The sequence below is a fragment of the Carassius gibelio genome, chromosome B24 (genome assembly GCF_023724105.1).
Source record: "Carassius gibelio isolate Cgi1373 ecotype wild population from Czech Republic chromosome B24, carGib1.2-hapl.c, whole genome shotgun sequence".
In the NCBI taxonomy this organism is placed as follows: Eukaryota; Metazoa; Chordata; class Actinopteri; order Cypriniformes; family Cyprinidae; genus Carassius; species Carassius gibelio.
This window is the reverse complement of record NC_068419.1, coordinates 18,241,212-18,255,830: the sequence shown is the minus strand read 5'-3', so window position 1 is coordinate 18,255,830 and position 14,619 is coordinate 18,241,212. Positions and strand designations below refer to the sequence as shown.

At 38.2% G+C, this 14,619-nt stretch overlaps 1 protein-coding gene across 4 annotated transcripts in view; it reads left to right on the top strand.

Moving 5' to 3' along the window:
- LOC128013213 (partitioning defective 3 homolog) overlaps positions 1-14,619 on the top strand; it is a 421,775-nt gene that overhangs the window by 158,629 nt on the left and 248,527 nt on the right. For all 4 annotated transcript variants that reach the window (XM_052596022.1, XM_052596020.1, XM_052596019.1 and 1 more), the window contains exon 4: positions 9,358-9,527. In XM_052596022.1, the coding sequence (XP_052451982.1) occupies positions 9,358-9,527 (170 nt within the window). The remainder of the gene's footprint in view (positions 1-9,357; positions 9,528-14,619) is intronic.

Genomic DNA, 14,619 nt, shown 5'->3' with positions numbered 1-14,619 from the left:
TCTGTTCTACTCAGTGTGTCCAAACATGTGGTTCTGACTAACACACATGCGATTATTCTAATGGGGTCTTCAGTTCAGCAAGTTCAATAAGCAATCAGACCACAAGGACGGACCCCATGGTCATCTTTGGGCAGCGTTTGAGCTGCTGTGCTGCACAATGAAAGGCTACAGAAGTTGGGAAAGTTACAGCTGGGTGTTTTGGATGATGTTGAAGACAACATTATTATTTGCTGCAGTTGTGCATAGTATTGTGGGCTGTGGGAAAAGTGAAGCCTGTGCTTATAGTTTTTCTTCTACTTCTACCGTGTTACTGACCAGAGGTGACCTTTTCAGGCCCTTTCGCTGAATATATATATATCCGTTTTCCCTCTTTAAATGACACCGTTCCATAGTGTTAACCACAATATTATTCCGTAGTATTGTATTTTCCTCATATAGGGTGAATTCATGTATATTGAGATTCTCAATGGTGACCAAAAACAAAGTCGTAATTTACTTGTAATAACCCTATGTGCAATTACTTAACTTCAGTAATATTATTTAGGTAATTCAGATTTTTCATGTTATAGAAATAAGTCTCTTAAACTCACCTAGACTGCACTTATTTACTAGAAAATACATAACAATCTGCTAAATAAAAATGAGCTTTTTGTATTTTAATATAATTAAAAAAACTTTTTTTTTTTTTTTTTTTTTTTTGGGTGGAAATGCACACATACAATATAAATAAATAAATCAAAATAAATACATAATTATTAATACATTTTCAGGATTAATTGATCAACAGAAAAACATCATTTATATGAAATGTAATTATTTGAAAATTAACTTTCTAATATTAATGAAAAAGAAAGACTAAACTTTTAAAAGGTAGCTATTTTAAAATATATATTTTTAGCATTTTGTAATTCAGTCTGACTTCATTATGGTACACAACACGTACTTTTCAAATTTCCAACCTATATTTTATCTTACTGAATATCTGTTTTCGCTTCCAAACATGTTTGAATACAGAAGTAAAATAGATAGCAAAAGGCAATTCATGTTGACTTTGAAATGTTTTTTTTATCTCGAAACAGTGAACGTTTGGTACCATACTATACTATATCAAAACTTTTGTCCAGGTCACTGTAGCATTGAAGGAATGCTTCGATGGTATTTGCATTGTGGGAGCAGTGCCTGCTTATAGCCCAGCAGAAATGTTTGGTTAGCTGATTAGCGCCCCTCCAGGGACTCTCCTCTATCCTGCTGGTGACACTGGGGTGTTGAGTTAACTGCTCTCCCTTGTGCTACTCTGATTGCTGTCCCCAGCATGTGGAAAACGTCGACCCAGATGAGTCAGGATTCATTTTAGGAAATCCAGGCTTGAATTTCCAGACCTTTTCCCTATCCCTTTCATTCCATACGTCCACTTTCAACTTTATCCTTGTTTATCTGATGTTTATATCTGTCCATGACTCCATGCCTCCTGCTTTGGTCTTTCTCATCCAGAAAATCCACCCGTCTGGAATAACTCCAGCAGATGCGTTTCAGTTTACTGCTGTAGTTCGATTAGTGTAGTTAACATTTATGCTGCGTGTCTGAGAGCCAGAGAAAACATTGCTGTTTCTTTGTATGATTGTACGGAAAGTACATGTTGATTTATGTCCGACTTTGATTTGGTAAGGTTCATAAAACATATCTTACACGTCAAATTGTCTTTTAAGACTGGTTTGCATTTAGACTTGTGTAATCGTGTATTTCTAATGAGGATTTGACCCTGAGTCTCTGGATCATGGAGCATAAAGTGTCAGTTTCTGCGTTCACATCCAAAGATGAGAAACTGAGGCAATTTGTAGAATAAAGAATGAATGTTAGGAATGATTATGTACAGTAATCCCAAGGCTTCTTATAATACATTCTTCTAGTGTTGCCCCAAAAATAAATTTCTGATAACGATAAGACAATATTTTCATGTTATGGCAATAAGCAATAAATGAGTGAAATTCTATTCTATTTTGTCTAAATTAACAACAACAATAATAGTAATAATGATAATAATAATAATAATTTTAAATGTTACACAAGAATTTAGACACAACATTATAATATACTGAATGAAGTATGATTTATTTCAACATTTTACATTTATGCATTCAGCAGATGCTTTTATCCAAAGCGACTTACAGGCATATAGGCTATACATTTACCACTATGTTATATAAATATATTTTAAAGGCTGGCATGAGAAATAATAGCCAGACAAAAAGTATGCAGCATATGGAGCCAATGAGTTTACTGCCTTGCATTTATATGGCTGGCGAGCTTTCACTTGAGATTCCTGCAGCACACTTTCAGAGTTTCTCTGAAACCCTCCACTGTCCCCAGCTCAACCTATATAGATCTGCTACGGGTTATTTTCAGTGCTATTTGTACAGCAGCAGTATGTCTTCAATACTCATGGCTAGGGCTGGGTATAGATTCAGATGTCCCAGTTCGATTAGATTTCGATTCTCAAGCTCTCCATTCGATTCGATTCTCCAATTTTTTATATAATATTTTTTATTACATTTAGTGAATATAGTTTTTATACAAATGCTATTGAAATTTCCAAAAAATAACAGTAAACATCAGTAAACATCATGGTGAATTTATAAAAAGAAATTAAGAACCACAGGCCTGTATTTTAAACTTAAAAAACACAAAAAAAATTGTACGGGGTCCTTTTTTAACCAATAATAGGGCCATAGAAAATATTCTTCTTAATTTTTTACAAAAAATAAAACAATTCAATTTATCCTATTCAAAAGAAAAATAATTTTTGGCAAACAAAGTGTTGGACAAAAGAGGATTATGGTTAAAATGAAAAAGAAAACAAATGTGAATATTCATTTAAAATTAAATAATATTTATTAGTAGTAGTAGCATTGTTGTTACATTTGAGTTTTAACACAGATAAATAGTAATATATTATTGATGGTTTCTTCATGTTGAAATAAACGTTTATTTTGACCGTTTGCCGTGAGGAACTGGCAGCTGATATGTATGTGATATGACGGTAGTTTTGTCAAATTAAACTCTGTGACTCTCAGGGCAGCTGAGGATGAAATTTTTGTATTAATATCATCATAGTGAGACGACAGATGTTGAAAACACCACAAGCATCGTCTGCGCTCTGTAAACAAAACCGTGCATTGCACCATTCACTATTCATTCATTGCGGAAAACTATGCTGCCTTTGCGCATAATGTCAAATGCTTCCACAGGTTTGTAGTATTACTACAGAATTTTACATGAGCATTGCAAATCATGCTTTGGTCTTGTCAACAGTATCCATGCCATGATAAGCACTGGATAAGTGAATGAGTGACAGACATTGCGCAAGTTAAACGAGAGTGTGACATCTAGTAGAGAAGACTAATGAAAAAATTAAAATGTTTAAATGTCATTTAAATGTTTGCTAAAAAAATTAATTTTGGAAAATATTGATTCACGGCTTTTGAGAATCCATATCAAATCGACTATAAGTCGGACTATAAGTCGCACCTGAGTATAAGTCGCATCAGTCCAAAAATACGTCATTACGAGGAAAAAAACATATATAAGTCGCACTGGACTATAAGTCGCATTTATTTAGAACCAAGAGAAAACATTACCGTCTACAGGCTACAGGAGAACTGAGCAGCATAGAGCGCCATCTCGTGGCTGGAGAAGGTAATGTTTTCTCTTGGTTCATGTCTCTTGGTTAATTTCTCTTGGTTCATGTCAAATTAATTTTGATAAATAAGTCGCACCTGACTATAAGTCGCAGGACCAGCCAAACTATGAAAAAAAGTGCGACTTATAGTCCGGAAAATATGGTAATCGAAAAATCTGTTTATTTGCCCAGCCCTACTCACGGCACTGTATCACCGTATGCAATGGCAATAGTAAGTTCCTGTTCTTGCCTGCACCAGCAGCAGCAGTAACTCACAACTACAATAAATAACAAACAGCAGCAGCATAGCAGATCTATTACACCCATAACAATTACATTAACATATTGCCATATCCATCCCCATGCTAAAATCTTCAGAGGTGTCATGACTGAACTTATATGATAGTAGTATTTTGTGCATCCCTGTGTATAAGCAGCTATTCATTTGTCATTTCGTCCCTGATGAACAAACAGAGGGTAAATATTAGTGGCTATAGCGGCTTTACAAACAAATTGAAGGTTGAATTATCCGGAATGTATCCGTTAGTTGCAGTGGCTTCAGTATCTTACTCTGTCTTTCTGTCCTCGGATCCCCTTATCTTTCACATTGGTAGTCAGACATTTTTTCACTCTTTATTCCTCTTCACCACTTTCGTCCATGTGTCTACAGCCTGAAACTTTTCATGTTCCACTGTGTCAAACTGCACGGACACTGCCCAGACGCAATGCTCCAGCACTCAAGCAGGACACTCGCTCTTTCCCTACATCTGCGTCAGAATCCTCCCAGTATGTTCCGACAGTCCTCCTACTTTCTTCCCAAGAGAGAAAAACCCACAGCGTATACAAAAACCAAAACCCAGCCTCATTAAGGCTACTCAAGATTAGCTGCTTCTAAATTGAGAGTTGCCCTACCGATTAGCGGGGATCTGAGGCATCTTCCTTTTTGAACCAATTCCAAGATATTCCTTCTTGAACATTTTCCAGGCTATTCCCCAACTTGAAAGCTAAGCTACCTCCTTTAGGAAGACTTTTTGTACCTCGGTGGCAAATGCAAATGTAGGTTGAGATATAGTTGAAAGAGGTCCTTGCCAAAACCTCCAGAGATATCAATATGGATGCTCTGGTGACACTTGAGTCTTTAAAAAGAGTTCCAGCAAAGACATTATTTCATATTTTATTAAGCCAGCCCCTTCAATTAGACTCCTCAGCCCGCTAACTGTTCAGACGCAGGTCAGTCATTGAATATTTTTCCCTCAGAAAACCAAGGTCGTATTTTTAATATTCAAAGAAGTCCGTAAAATTATGCCTGGTTTGGCCAATCTTTTCATTTGCAGCATATGAAAGGCGACAGAATGGGGAGAAAAAAGATAAAACTGGAATTACAGCCTCGGCCAACCTGTTTCTGCTCATCACTGCCTCCTCGTCCACAGCCTTATCAGTATTCCTCAGCGTTCCCCGTCCTCTCCATTACCCACTACTGGCAGCCAGTCAGGGACACTTTCCTTTGGCAGGTAACCGGCCCGCAAGGACAAAATGGACACACGGGCAATTTAAATGATTGGAAGCAGTAAGTAATATATTAGAGAGCCCGGTGTTTGAAAAGTCAGAAGTAAATTGCATGTTATTAGTGCCAACTCAGCAAAGCAGAAAACACAAGGTTTTTAGAGGAACGGGTTAAAGTTGGAGATTTTGGAGATGATATTGTGGGTGTCTTACGAGTCAAAAGATAACATATCTCATAGTCTTATCTACGTTTCAACAGAGTGCCATCTCATCGATTTATAAAATTGTTAGCCATGGCTTTGTGTAGAGAAACCAGTGAATATTCTCACTTAATTATGGACTAATCCACAAATCTCCACCACTCGGCCCTCAACAAGAGGCGATGGATTAGAGATGTAAATATGATGTCTGAGAGGGTGTCCCTGGTGAGTTTAACCCCATCTTTTGTGTCTAGCTTGTTTGCAGGCCTGTGTTTCCCCCTCTATTCATAATCCTCCATGGAGAGCTGAAATTGGTCCTTGGTCTCATTAGAGGCCCTGGCCATACCCCTAACACACCTGAGATCGATGGGTACAGGCTTTTAAGTGGTCGCCTTGGTTATTAAACGCAGAGGAAGCCAATTTCTGGTGGAGGAAAGCTAATCCGATCACACATTAGGAGCCCATATTGGCTGGAGTGGTGCGAGAAAGGGATAAAACGGGGTCGTGTGTCCTCTGTGTGTACTCACTAGATGGGCTGTTGAACAAAAGCAATATTGTGGGAGCAGCATCACATGCTTTCTGCAATCCATGCCCTCATTGTTTAAAAGTATGCAGAGATGTTCTCATATTAAAATGTGCAGTGATATTTTAAACTCATGTGATTCCCACCCGAGTATCATTTGTATGTGCATGAGAAAGTTGCTGGATGCTTCAAGTGGTTTGTGTATTGATAGAGGAATTGAATTACAAAGTTTTGGCTTTAGACACAGATATTTTTGTCTTTGCATGCGAGTAGTTGAAGACTTATTTAGCAGGAAATCATCAGGGGAAAAGTATTTATCCAAATTAGTATAATAATGCAACATGTTGCAGACGAGCATGTGGTTTGATTCTCTTCAAAATCACGTGATTAGGTTCTTAATGAAATCAAACAAGAATATGAAGATATGCATCAGATGAGCAACCATCTGCTCCCTGAATATATTCAAAGAAATCCGCTGCTTAAAACCACATATGTGTTCAAATTAGAAACGTTGGGATACTAAAAAAAGAAAGCGAACTGAATATTGGGCCAAATTTTTTTCTCATGGATTCATTCAGGCCTGATCATCAACATGATATAAAATATTAGTTTCCCACCATTTCCTGGTTTTCAACAGACATCTTTTGGCTTCTCTTGTACTTCTGCACAGATTCCTGACGTTACTGATCAAATGCAATCTGGCTGACTTCAACAACTATGTCGGATTCAATAAAACATTGTTTTTGATTTAGTTTCTTGCTTCTCTGAAAGCCCCATTAGTTCCCACTTCCATTATCTGCAATCCTCATGTCACTCCTTGTTATTGCTTGTTTGACGTTAGTAATATGTAATATAATATTACAGAGACTGAAACGATGTATTTGGATGTCATTTGATCTTTTTTTTTTTCTTGAGACCCATCTCTGTGTGTTTTCCGCCATCTTAAGCTAATTATTGAATTTAATCCCAGACATAGGTTAGAGTTATGCTTTGACTGAGGGGCCTTGTCATTAAAGCCATGAACTGAATGTGAACTGACCACTGACAAAAAGAAACGTATAAAAAAAATCATTATTGAGTTCAGTTCGTAATTAAATAATAGGGCCTCCCTTGGTCTGCGGAGTGTTTTTTTTCAGCCTCAGGCTATTCGGATTTCACCGTTCTGTTTTCATTGAGACTGCATGTGGTGAGCTGTGGCCTGACCGAAACATCTACGTCTGTAAAACTGGGACTTCCTGTGAGCTGCATATGCATGCGCACGGTATCAGATGGTAGTCGCAATATGGGCATATGCTGTGGCAGGACGTTGTCGAGGGATGACAGGTGGTTGCTGGGACATTTGCATAATTATGGATGTACCACATATACCCGTTGCATCTCATAAACCCAGAGACCAGAGAGCTTAGAAATTTCAACTGCTCAGTGCGCTCAGAGCTTCTGCCAGGTGGCAAGACACTAACAGTAAATCTGCCTGTCGACACGATGGCTATAGCTAAAGCATAGTACAGAGCCTAACAAGGGGAACAATTGTGCTCTGTCAGGGAAAAGACTTCCTGGGGGTGTTTATTTTTTTTCCCTCAGATCTAATGTGAAACTGACTGTGGCTAATTTACTCGGAACTGGTTTCATATTTTGTATAATGTTCATAAAATGAAGCTCTTTATATGAAACATGCATAATGTATTGTGAAGGTATTCTTAAATGCATAGCTGACCTACTGTAAGGGATAGATTAACTAACTGTACCCTCATCATATTGACAAGTGTTGCAGGATATTCTTCAAAAATTCACCTTTTGTATTTCACAGAATAAAACAAATCAAGCAGATTCGAAATGACCTGAGGGTGACACAATTTTCATTTATGGGTGAACTGTTCTTTAATGCAGTATAAGGTGTTTCAAATATTCATTGAGTCTGGTTGAGTAGCATTTCAAGAGTGCTGAGAGTCCAACAAAGTGTAGCACTCTTGTCTGTCTGTGTGTTCTTTATAGAATCTTAAGATTTCTGCAGGTTACATTGTTATGCCAGTAGGTGGCAGCAAGCGAGCGTCATTGTGAGCGAGTCATTTTAATCATTTGTTCAACTGATTTGTTTGTACTTACATAGAAGAACAATGAAAAAGTAGCACAGTGGAATGGAAAAACATATCTTGAACATTGATTTATTTAGGAACGAAAAACAAACAATAGAGTCATTTAAATCATTTGTTTTGGATGACTTGCTTATAAGTGCTGATTCATTCAGGAACAAAACAAATGGGTGATTCTAAAAAAAGAAGTCCTATCTAGAACAGTATTTATGAAGTTTCTAGGCTGAACGCTAGATTTGAATGTGTGTGCAAAGATTTGAGGATGATTGGTGGATGCGAAGGATAAACTTGATGAATGCTTTAAAACATGCTGAATGAAGGATGTGAGACAAAGACTTCCAAGGATCTTTCAAATTAAGTTGGCCTTTCAGGATTGAGAAGCCCTCAAATGATCAATCATTCAACCGTTTTGTTGAATGACATTGCTGATTTATTCAGAAGCTCTATTATTGTGTATTGCAGTGTATCTAAAATATATGTTACTCAGTTTTAACTGTGGGTACATCTTGCCCAGTCATGCTGCCTTCTTGCTACTCCAGTAACTTATCAGAATTAGAAATGGAGGCCTAAACACATCTTTTGTGCTAGCAAAGGCCAATCCTGAACCTGTGGCAAATGTAAGTGGTTTACACTCAGATTTAGTTGAAGCAAACAGTCCAAATGACTTTATAACAGATATAGCAATTGATTGTGCTTAATAAATCGAGAGAAGCAGAAATTGTGGTCATGATACAATTACAGAAGATACTATAATCTTTTATTGGGAAGTACCATTTTGTAGTTACAGAAGAATATTTAATCTTTTCTTATCAGACATTTTTTATGTAATTATTTAAACATAGAGGCTTAATAGGAAGTGTTACCAAAACATATAAAAAAGGTGTAGAAATAAGTCTGCTCTGTAGAAGACCACTAGCACTGAATCTAGACTGGCTATCTGAGCTGTGTGAGACAGGAAGTGTGAACTGGTATCTGACTAATCCCCCACCACCACCTGCCCTGCAGTTCAAACCCATTACAGCGCAGCAGCACAGGGACACCTCTGGCTCTCCTCTCCCATCTCTTTCTAAAGCGTGTGCGGTACGCGTGTGTCACAGAACAAGCCCAGCTAAATGGTACTATTGCCACCGCCTTTCTTTGCAAGGCTCAAAGGAACTGGCTTTGTGTCAGACAGAAATATACTACTGTGTCCCTGTCACACTTTTGTGGGGCTGAAAAGAGCCTTTCTGTAGGAAATTGAGGAAACTCAGCTGAAGTGCTGTGTTTGTTATCTGTGGCCATGTGGGAAGGATGTCTTACTGTACCGTAGTGAAGAAAGTGAGAAAATATGCTGTTAACAAGAACTCTCTCATCTCTCTGTTTCAGACATGCCTTTGCATGTGCGCCGCAGCAGTGATCCAGCTCTGGCTGGCCTGCCCGAAATCCAGCTGCAGCCAGAGGAACCGTCTCGCAAGAACCCCACACGATGGTCCAGCGCAGCAGGCTTTCAACGACAAGCCAACAACACCAGCCAAACCAACAGCCTAGAGAGAAAGGTCAGTTCTTACTATCACAGGATCATTCAGCCATTTTTATTTTTACACACAAATGCATGCACACACACACACACACACACACACACACACACACACACACACACACACACACACACACACACACACACACACACTCACACACACATCACATTTCTAATTTCTTAAAGGGGGGGTGAAATGCTTGTTTTCACTCAATATCCTGTTAATCTTGAGTACCTATAGAGTAGTACTGCATCCTTCATAACTCCAAAAAGTCTTTATTTTTATTATATTTATAAGAGAAAGATAGTCTGTACCGATTTTTGCCGGAAAAACACGAGCGCCTGGAGGCGTTACCTGTGGGCGGAGCTAAAGAATCACGAGCGCGAGTAGGCTTTTGCGTTGAGAGCTGTGACACAGATCCAGAGGCTGAAATTTAATGAGAGCATCAGCAACGACATCTCTATGTGGTATGTATTGAAACTGTATATATTTGCTTAGCGGTTTTGGAAAATGACTAAGTTCCACTTTATGTCGTCTTTTTTTTTTTTTTAAGCTGTACATGTGGAAAGTGCAGTTTGATGACAACATCGCATGTTGTTTACTTGATGTGCTTACGTGCCGATAGCTAAGTTAACAACACAGAGATATTTGAAGCAGTTTTACTCACCGCCTGCGGTTCCAACACACGATCGTGACCCTTTTTCGTTGGGACTGCATTATCCTTAAGAAATAAACGATACACAAATCCGGCGTCAAACTGGGCCATGTTTGTAAAACAAGCATCTTCGAAATGCAGGGAACAAACAAAAACACTTGCACAACTCCGTTGATGCTCTGTAAAAATAAACTCCATCCACTGGTCCCTTAATGCTGTTTTTTTTGGTAATCTGTGCAGGGTTGTCTTGCCCTGGCAACCAAAAACACACTTCTTTTGTGACAATTCGCTCTCGCTCTGATCAGTGAAGTCTGTTGTGCTCTCAGTGCTCTGCTATACGGGAGCGTGTGCTCTTCCGGCAGAAGTGCCTCAGGACCCATATAAGGAAATTCCGCTCCATCTAACGTCACACAGACCCATACTCGAAAAAAACTTTCCGAAACTTGTGACAAACTGGAAGAGGTATTTTTGGAACAAAAATACTCCTTCAAACGTACAACTTAATTTTTACAACTTTGTCCATGTTTAGCATGGGAATCCAACTAGAGTTGTTCCGATTCCGATACTAGTATCGGAAATATCTCCGATACCACAACAAATTCTGGCATCGGCATCGGCGAGTACATGAACCCATATACCGATCCGATACCATTTTCTTAAAAAAGACCTAGTTATGACCGCAAGCTTTGCCTAACCGCTGCACGGTTCTTCTTCGCTGCTCAAAATGCATTGAAAACACAGGAAGTTGTGCTGTGTTGCCACAAGCAACCCCTGTTTAGAGCAGCGAAGAAGAAATGAAAACGCGTTAGCAGCCCTTATCTATATATGACTGGATCACTCATCACATTCTAAACTGCCAAAAGACAGTGAAACCGCTACTATATTATAGATCAGTGGTTAGCAGTATGTCTCTGTAGTACCGGTAGTTACAGACTCTCGAGTATATTCAGTACCGGCAACTGCGTTCAGTCGCTTCCGTGTAAGTCAAAACGCAGGGCTCCAGACAGTAGCCGAATATATACTAGTGTCTGTGAATATTAAACTGCAAAATACTATTTAAATATTACTCCCGCAAAATCTACATCTCTGTGGGTGACTGGCACAGATGCGCGAGAGCTCGCTGTTTTGTAGTCTCTGCTGTGTGTCATGAGGACACGAACGCATAAACCGTCACTTCATGAGAATTTACCGTTTCATTTGAGAATACTGTCATATCATAAACACAGACACTCAAAGATCTTCATGGCAGCCCATTAAAATAAATGTTTGGTTTACATGAGTAAATTGACAATATATAAAGCTACTGTTGTAGCCTACAGTAATAATAATACATCTCTATAATAATAATAATTATGCCTAGATGGTTGCTTGTTTTTTACTTGTTTTGTTGTAAAGAGATTATCTGATTAATAGATCTTTTTTTATATTCCTAGACTTATTTGTTGCAGTTTTTTTATACAGTTATATTGTAAAACTTAAATACCTTTTTTAGTTTGCGGTGTTAGATTTTTGGCTGCATTTGAAGTTCTTTTTTGCATAAGAAAATAAATAATACTGTCAAATTCATGTTAGATAATAAAAATACTGTAATAAATACAGTAGTTCACCATGTATTTGTTCATGTTTTATTGAGGGATCTGTCTGAAGCACACCATAAAAAAATTCTAGCAATTTACACAGGGCTAGTAGTATATACAGCTGTATATACAGATATACACCCAGGTATCGGATCAGTACTCGGTATCGGCCGATACCCTGAGCCCAGGTATCGGAATCGGTATCGGGAAGAGAAAAAGGGTATCGGAACATCTCTAAATCCAACTCTTTAACAGTGTAAACAACTCAGTATGCATGAAATAGCATTTCACCCCCTCTTTAAGTGAATTACCTAAATAAATGTGGAGTAATATTTTTCCATCCATCTATTCATCAGTTGTTATACTTATACATCCATCCATCCATCTTTCCACCTATTGTTCTTCTTAACCATCCATATATCGTTGTCCCACCCATCCAGAAATTCAAAATCCATCCATCCATCCATCCATCCGTTTAATGTTCTACTTATACACCCATCCATCCATCCATCCATTGTTCTACTTATCCATCCATTCATAATTTTTTCTACCCATCCATCATCCATCCATCTATCTTTTCACCCATTGTTCTACTTATCCATCCATACGTCATTTTTCCTACCCATCCATCCATCTGTCTATGCATTGTTCTTCGTATCCATCAATACATCGTTTTCCTACATGTCCAGAAATTCAAAATCCATCCACCCACCCATCCATCCATCCTTTCACCCATTGTTCTACTTATCCATCCATACATAATTTTACTACCATCCATCCATATTTCCACCCATTGTTCTTCTTATCCATCCATACGTTTTCCTACCCATCAAGAAATTCATCAAGAATCCGCCCACCAACCCATCCATCCATCCATCAATCCAGCCATCCATTGTTCTACTTGTCCATCCATCCATCCATCCATCCACTCATTGTTCTTCTTATCCATCCATCCATTCATAATTTTCCTACCCATCCAGAAATCCATCCATCCATATATCCATCTTTCCACCCATGTTCTTCTTATCTATCATACATCATATTCCTACGCATTCAGAAATCCATCCATCCATCTATATTTTTCATTGCAGTGTTCATAACTACTTAAATCTGATACATGTAGGTTTGTTTATGTACTTTTGGGAATTTTTATGAGCACATAATTTTTTTCACATTTCTTTTTTACAAACCTGAAGCACCAACTGGAGCATTTTTAGGGCAACTTGTAAGAAGTGACTTCCATTTGCTCCGTCTCATTCATCTTGAGATTTTCTCAATGCCTTTTGCCACTGTTTCGTTGTTGACCTGGAACTCTCTTGGTTATGGAACCATATGTCTTTGCTGTTAGAAGAATGGGATCTGGGTCCTTTGTTTGTGGCTTCCCTCTTGATGCAGGCCTCATTGCGATGGTTAGTGCCTTTGGCTTTAAATGAATCAAAACGTGGCACATTTTGTGTTTTCCTCCCTAGTTTCCCTCGGGCAGCCAAAGAAAAAGAGCGCAATTATCTTTGCAAAATGGCTGCTCTTTTGCAGCAATGACAAGCCTTTAGTACTTTGAAACAGCAATATTCCAAATTAAAAGAGGGGGAAAGGGGAAGGAGCGAGAAAAGATAGAGTACTCAGAATGTGACACCACAACCCGCGATGAGATTAGCACATCTCATGGCGTTCACTAGTAATCCTGTTTAAAAGCACTTTGCTTGTCGGTTTCTTCCATAATCCAAACACCACACTCTCATTTTAGCAGAGCAGAAGAATTAAGCTGTTATTTTTATCTTTCGTTCTGCACTGGATCATTTATTTATTGGTTGTTGTTTTTGTGATATCATAAGAAAAGCTTGAGGTGCTTGGAAGGTCTGTTTTTGGATGATACTGTCAGATGACAATAAGTGTTGGGTTGAATATAAATTCCCTCAATTTTAGTAGCAGTGAATTGGTAAAATGAACATAAAGGTGTTATTTCACCTTGAAGTAAGAATAGCAGGTGCTGAGGAGAAATTTATTATTTCTGCATTTTGCCTTCATGAATGCAGAGAACTCTCATTCTCCAAAACTCTATGGCTTTTCTTGTATTTAAACTTTTGCGACTCCTGATTAAAAAAAAAAAAAAAATACAGTTGTCAAGACTTTATGGTCTATGTGTCAATGACTGTCCAAAATAAATTAGAGCAAAAAACAAACGAACAAACAAACAAACATCTTTTAAATTAACAATTTAAAATGCATGATTCATAATCTTTTAAACATTTAATGATCATTTAAATTCTTCACCATCGTTTGGGCATTTGACCTGCTGGTCTTCATGTTCCTTGCTGTGTCTCTTCCTCCTCATCTTTGTCCTGCTGTTTAATGTCAGAATTATCTATATAGATCACTTACCATGTAGGAACATCAAAATAACTTCACTGTATGGAAACACATTTGTCTGGTGTGTGATTTTGAACTGGCACATGCTATAACAGGAAACTCTTTTTCTTCTTCCGCATTTTTCAGACTAGGTCTTTAGGCAGGAGCAATGGTGCTCAGTAGGCTTTTAGGCTAAAGCCCCCTGTGTCATAGGATAACCTGTTTTAGGTTTGCTCTAAAAACTCTTCAAATTAATGTTTGACTTGAGCTCCATTACTAGAGGGCGTTTGATTTCACCTCTGTGAAAACATGCAGCGTAACATTAGAAACGCGGTGTGAATTAGTAGCTTGTAATGAAGCTCCTTATTAGTGAGAAAGGAAATTAGCATACCCTCTAAATTTAGGTGGCCTGAATGATATCATTGTGGGGCTCTGATCCAAGATGAGCTTTCCTAAGCACAGTGACTGGAGAAATAAAAGAAAGAGGTGAGGATGGAGATTGAGATGTTTGAGGTGCCCGGTGTAATCTGGA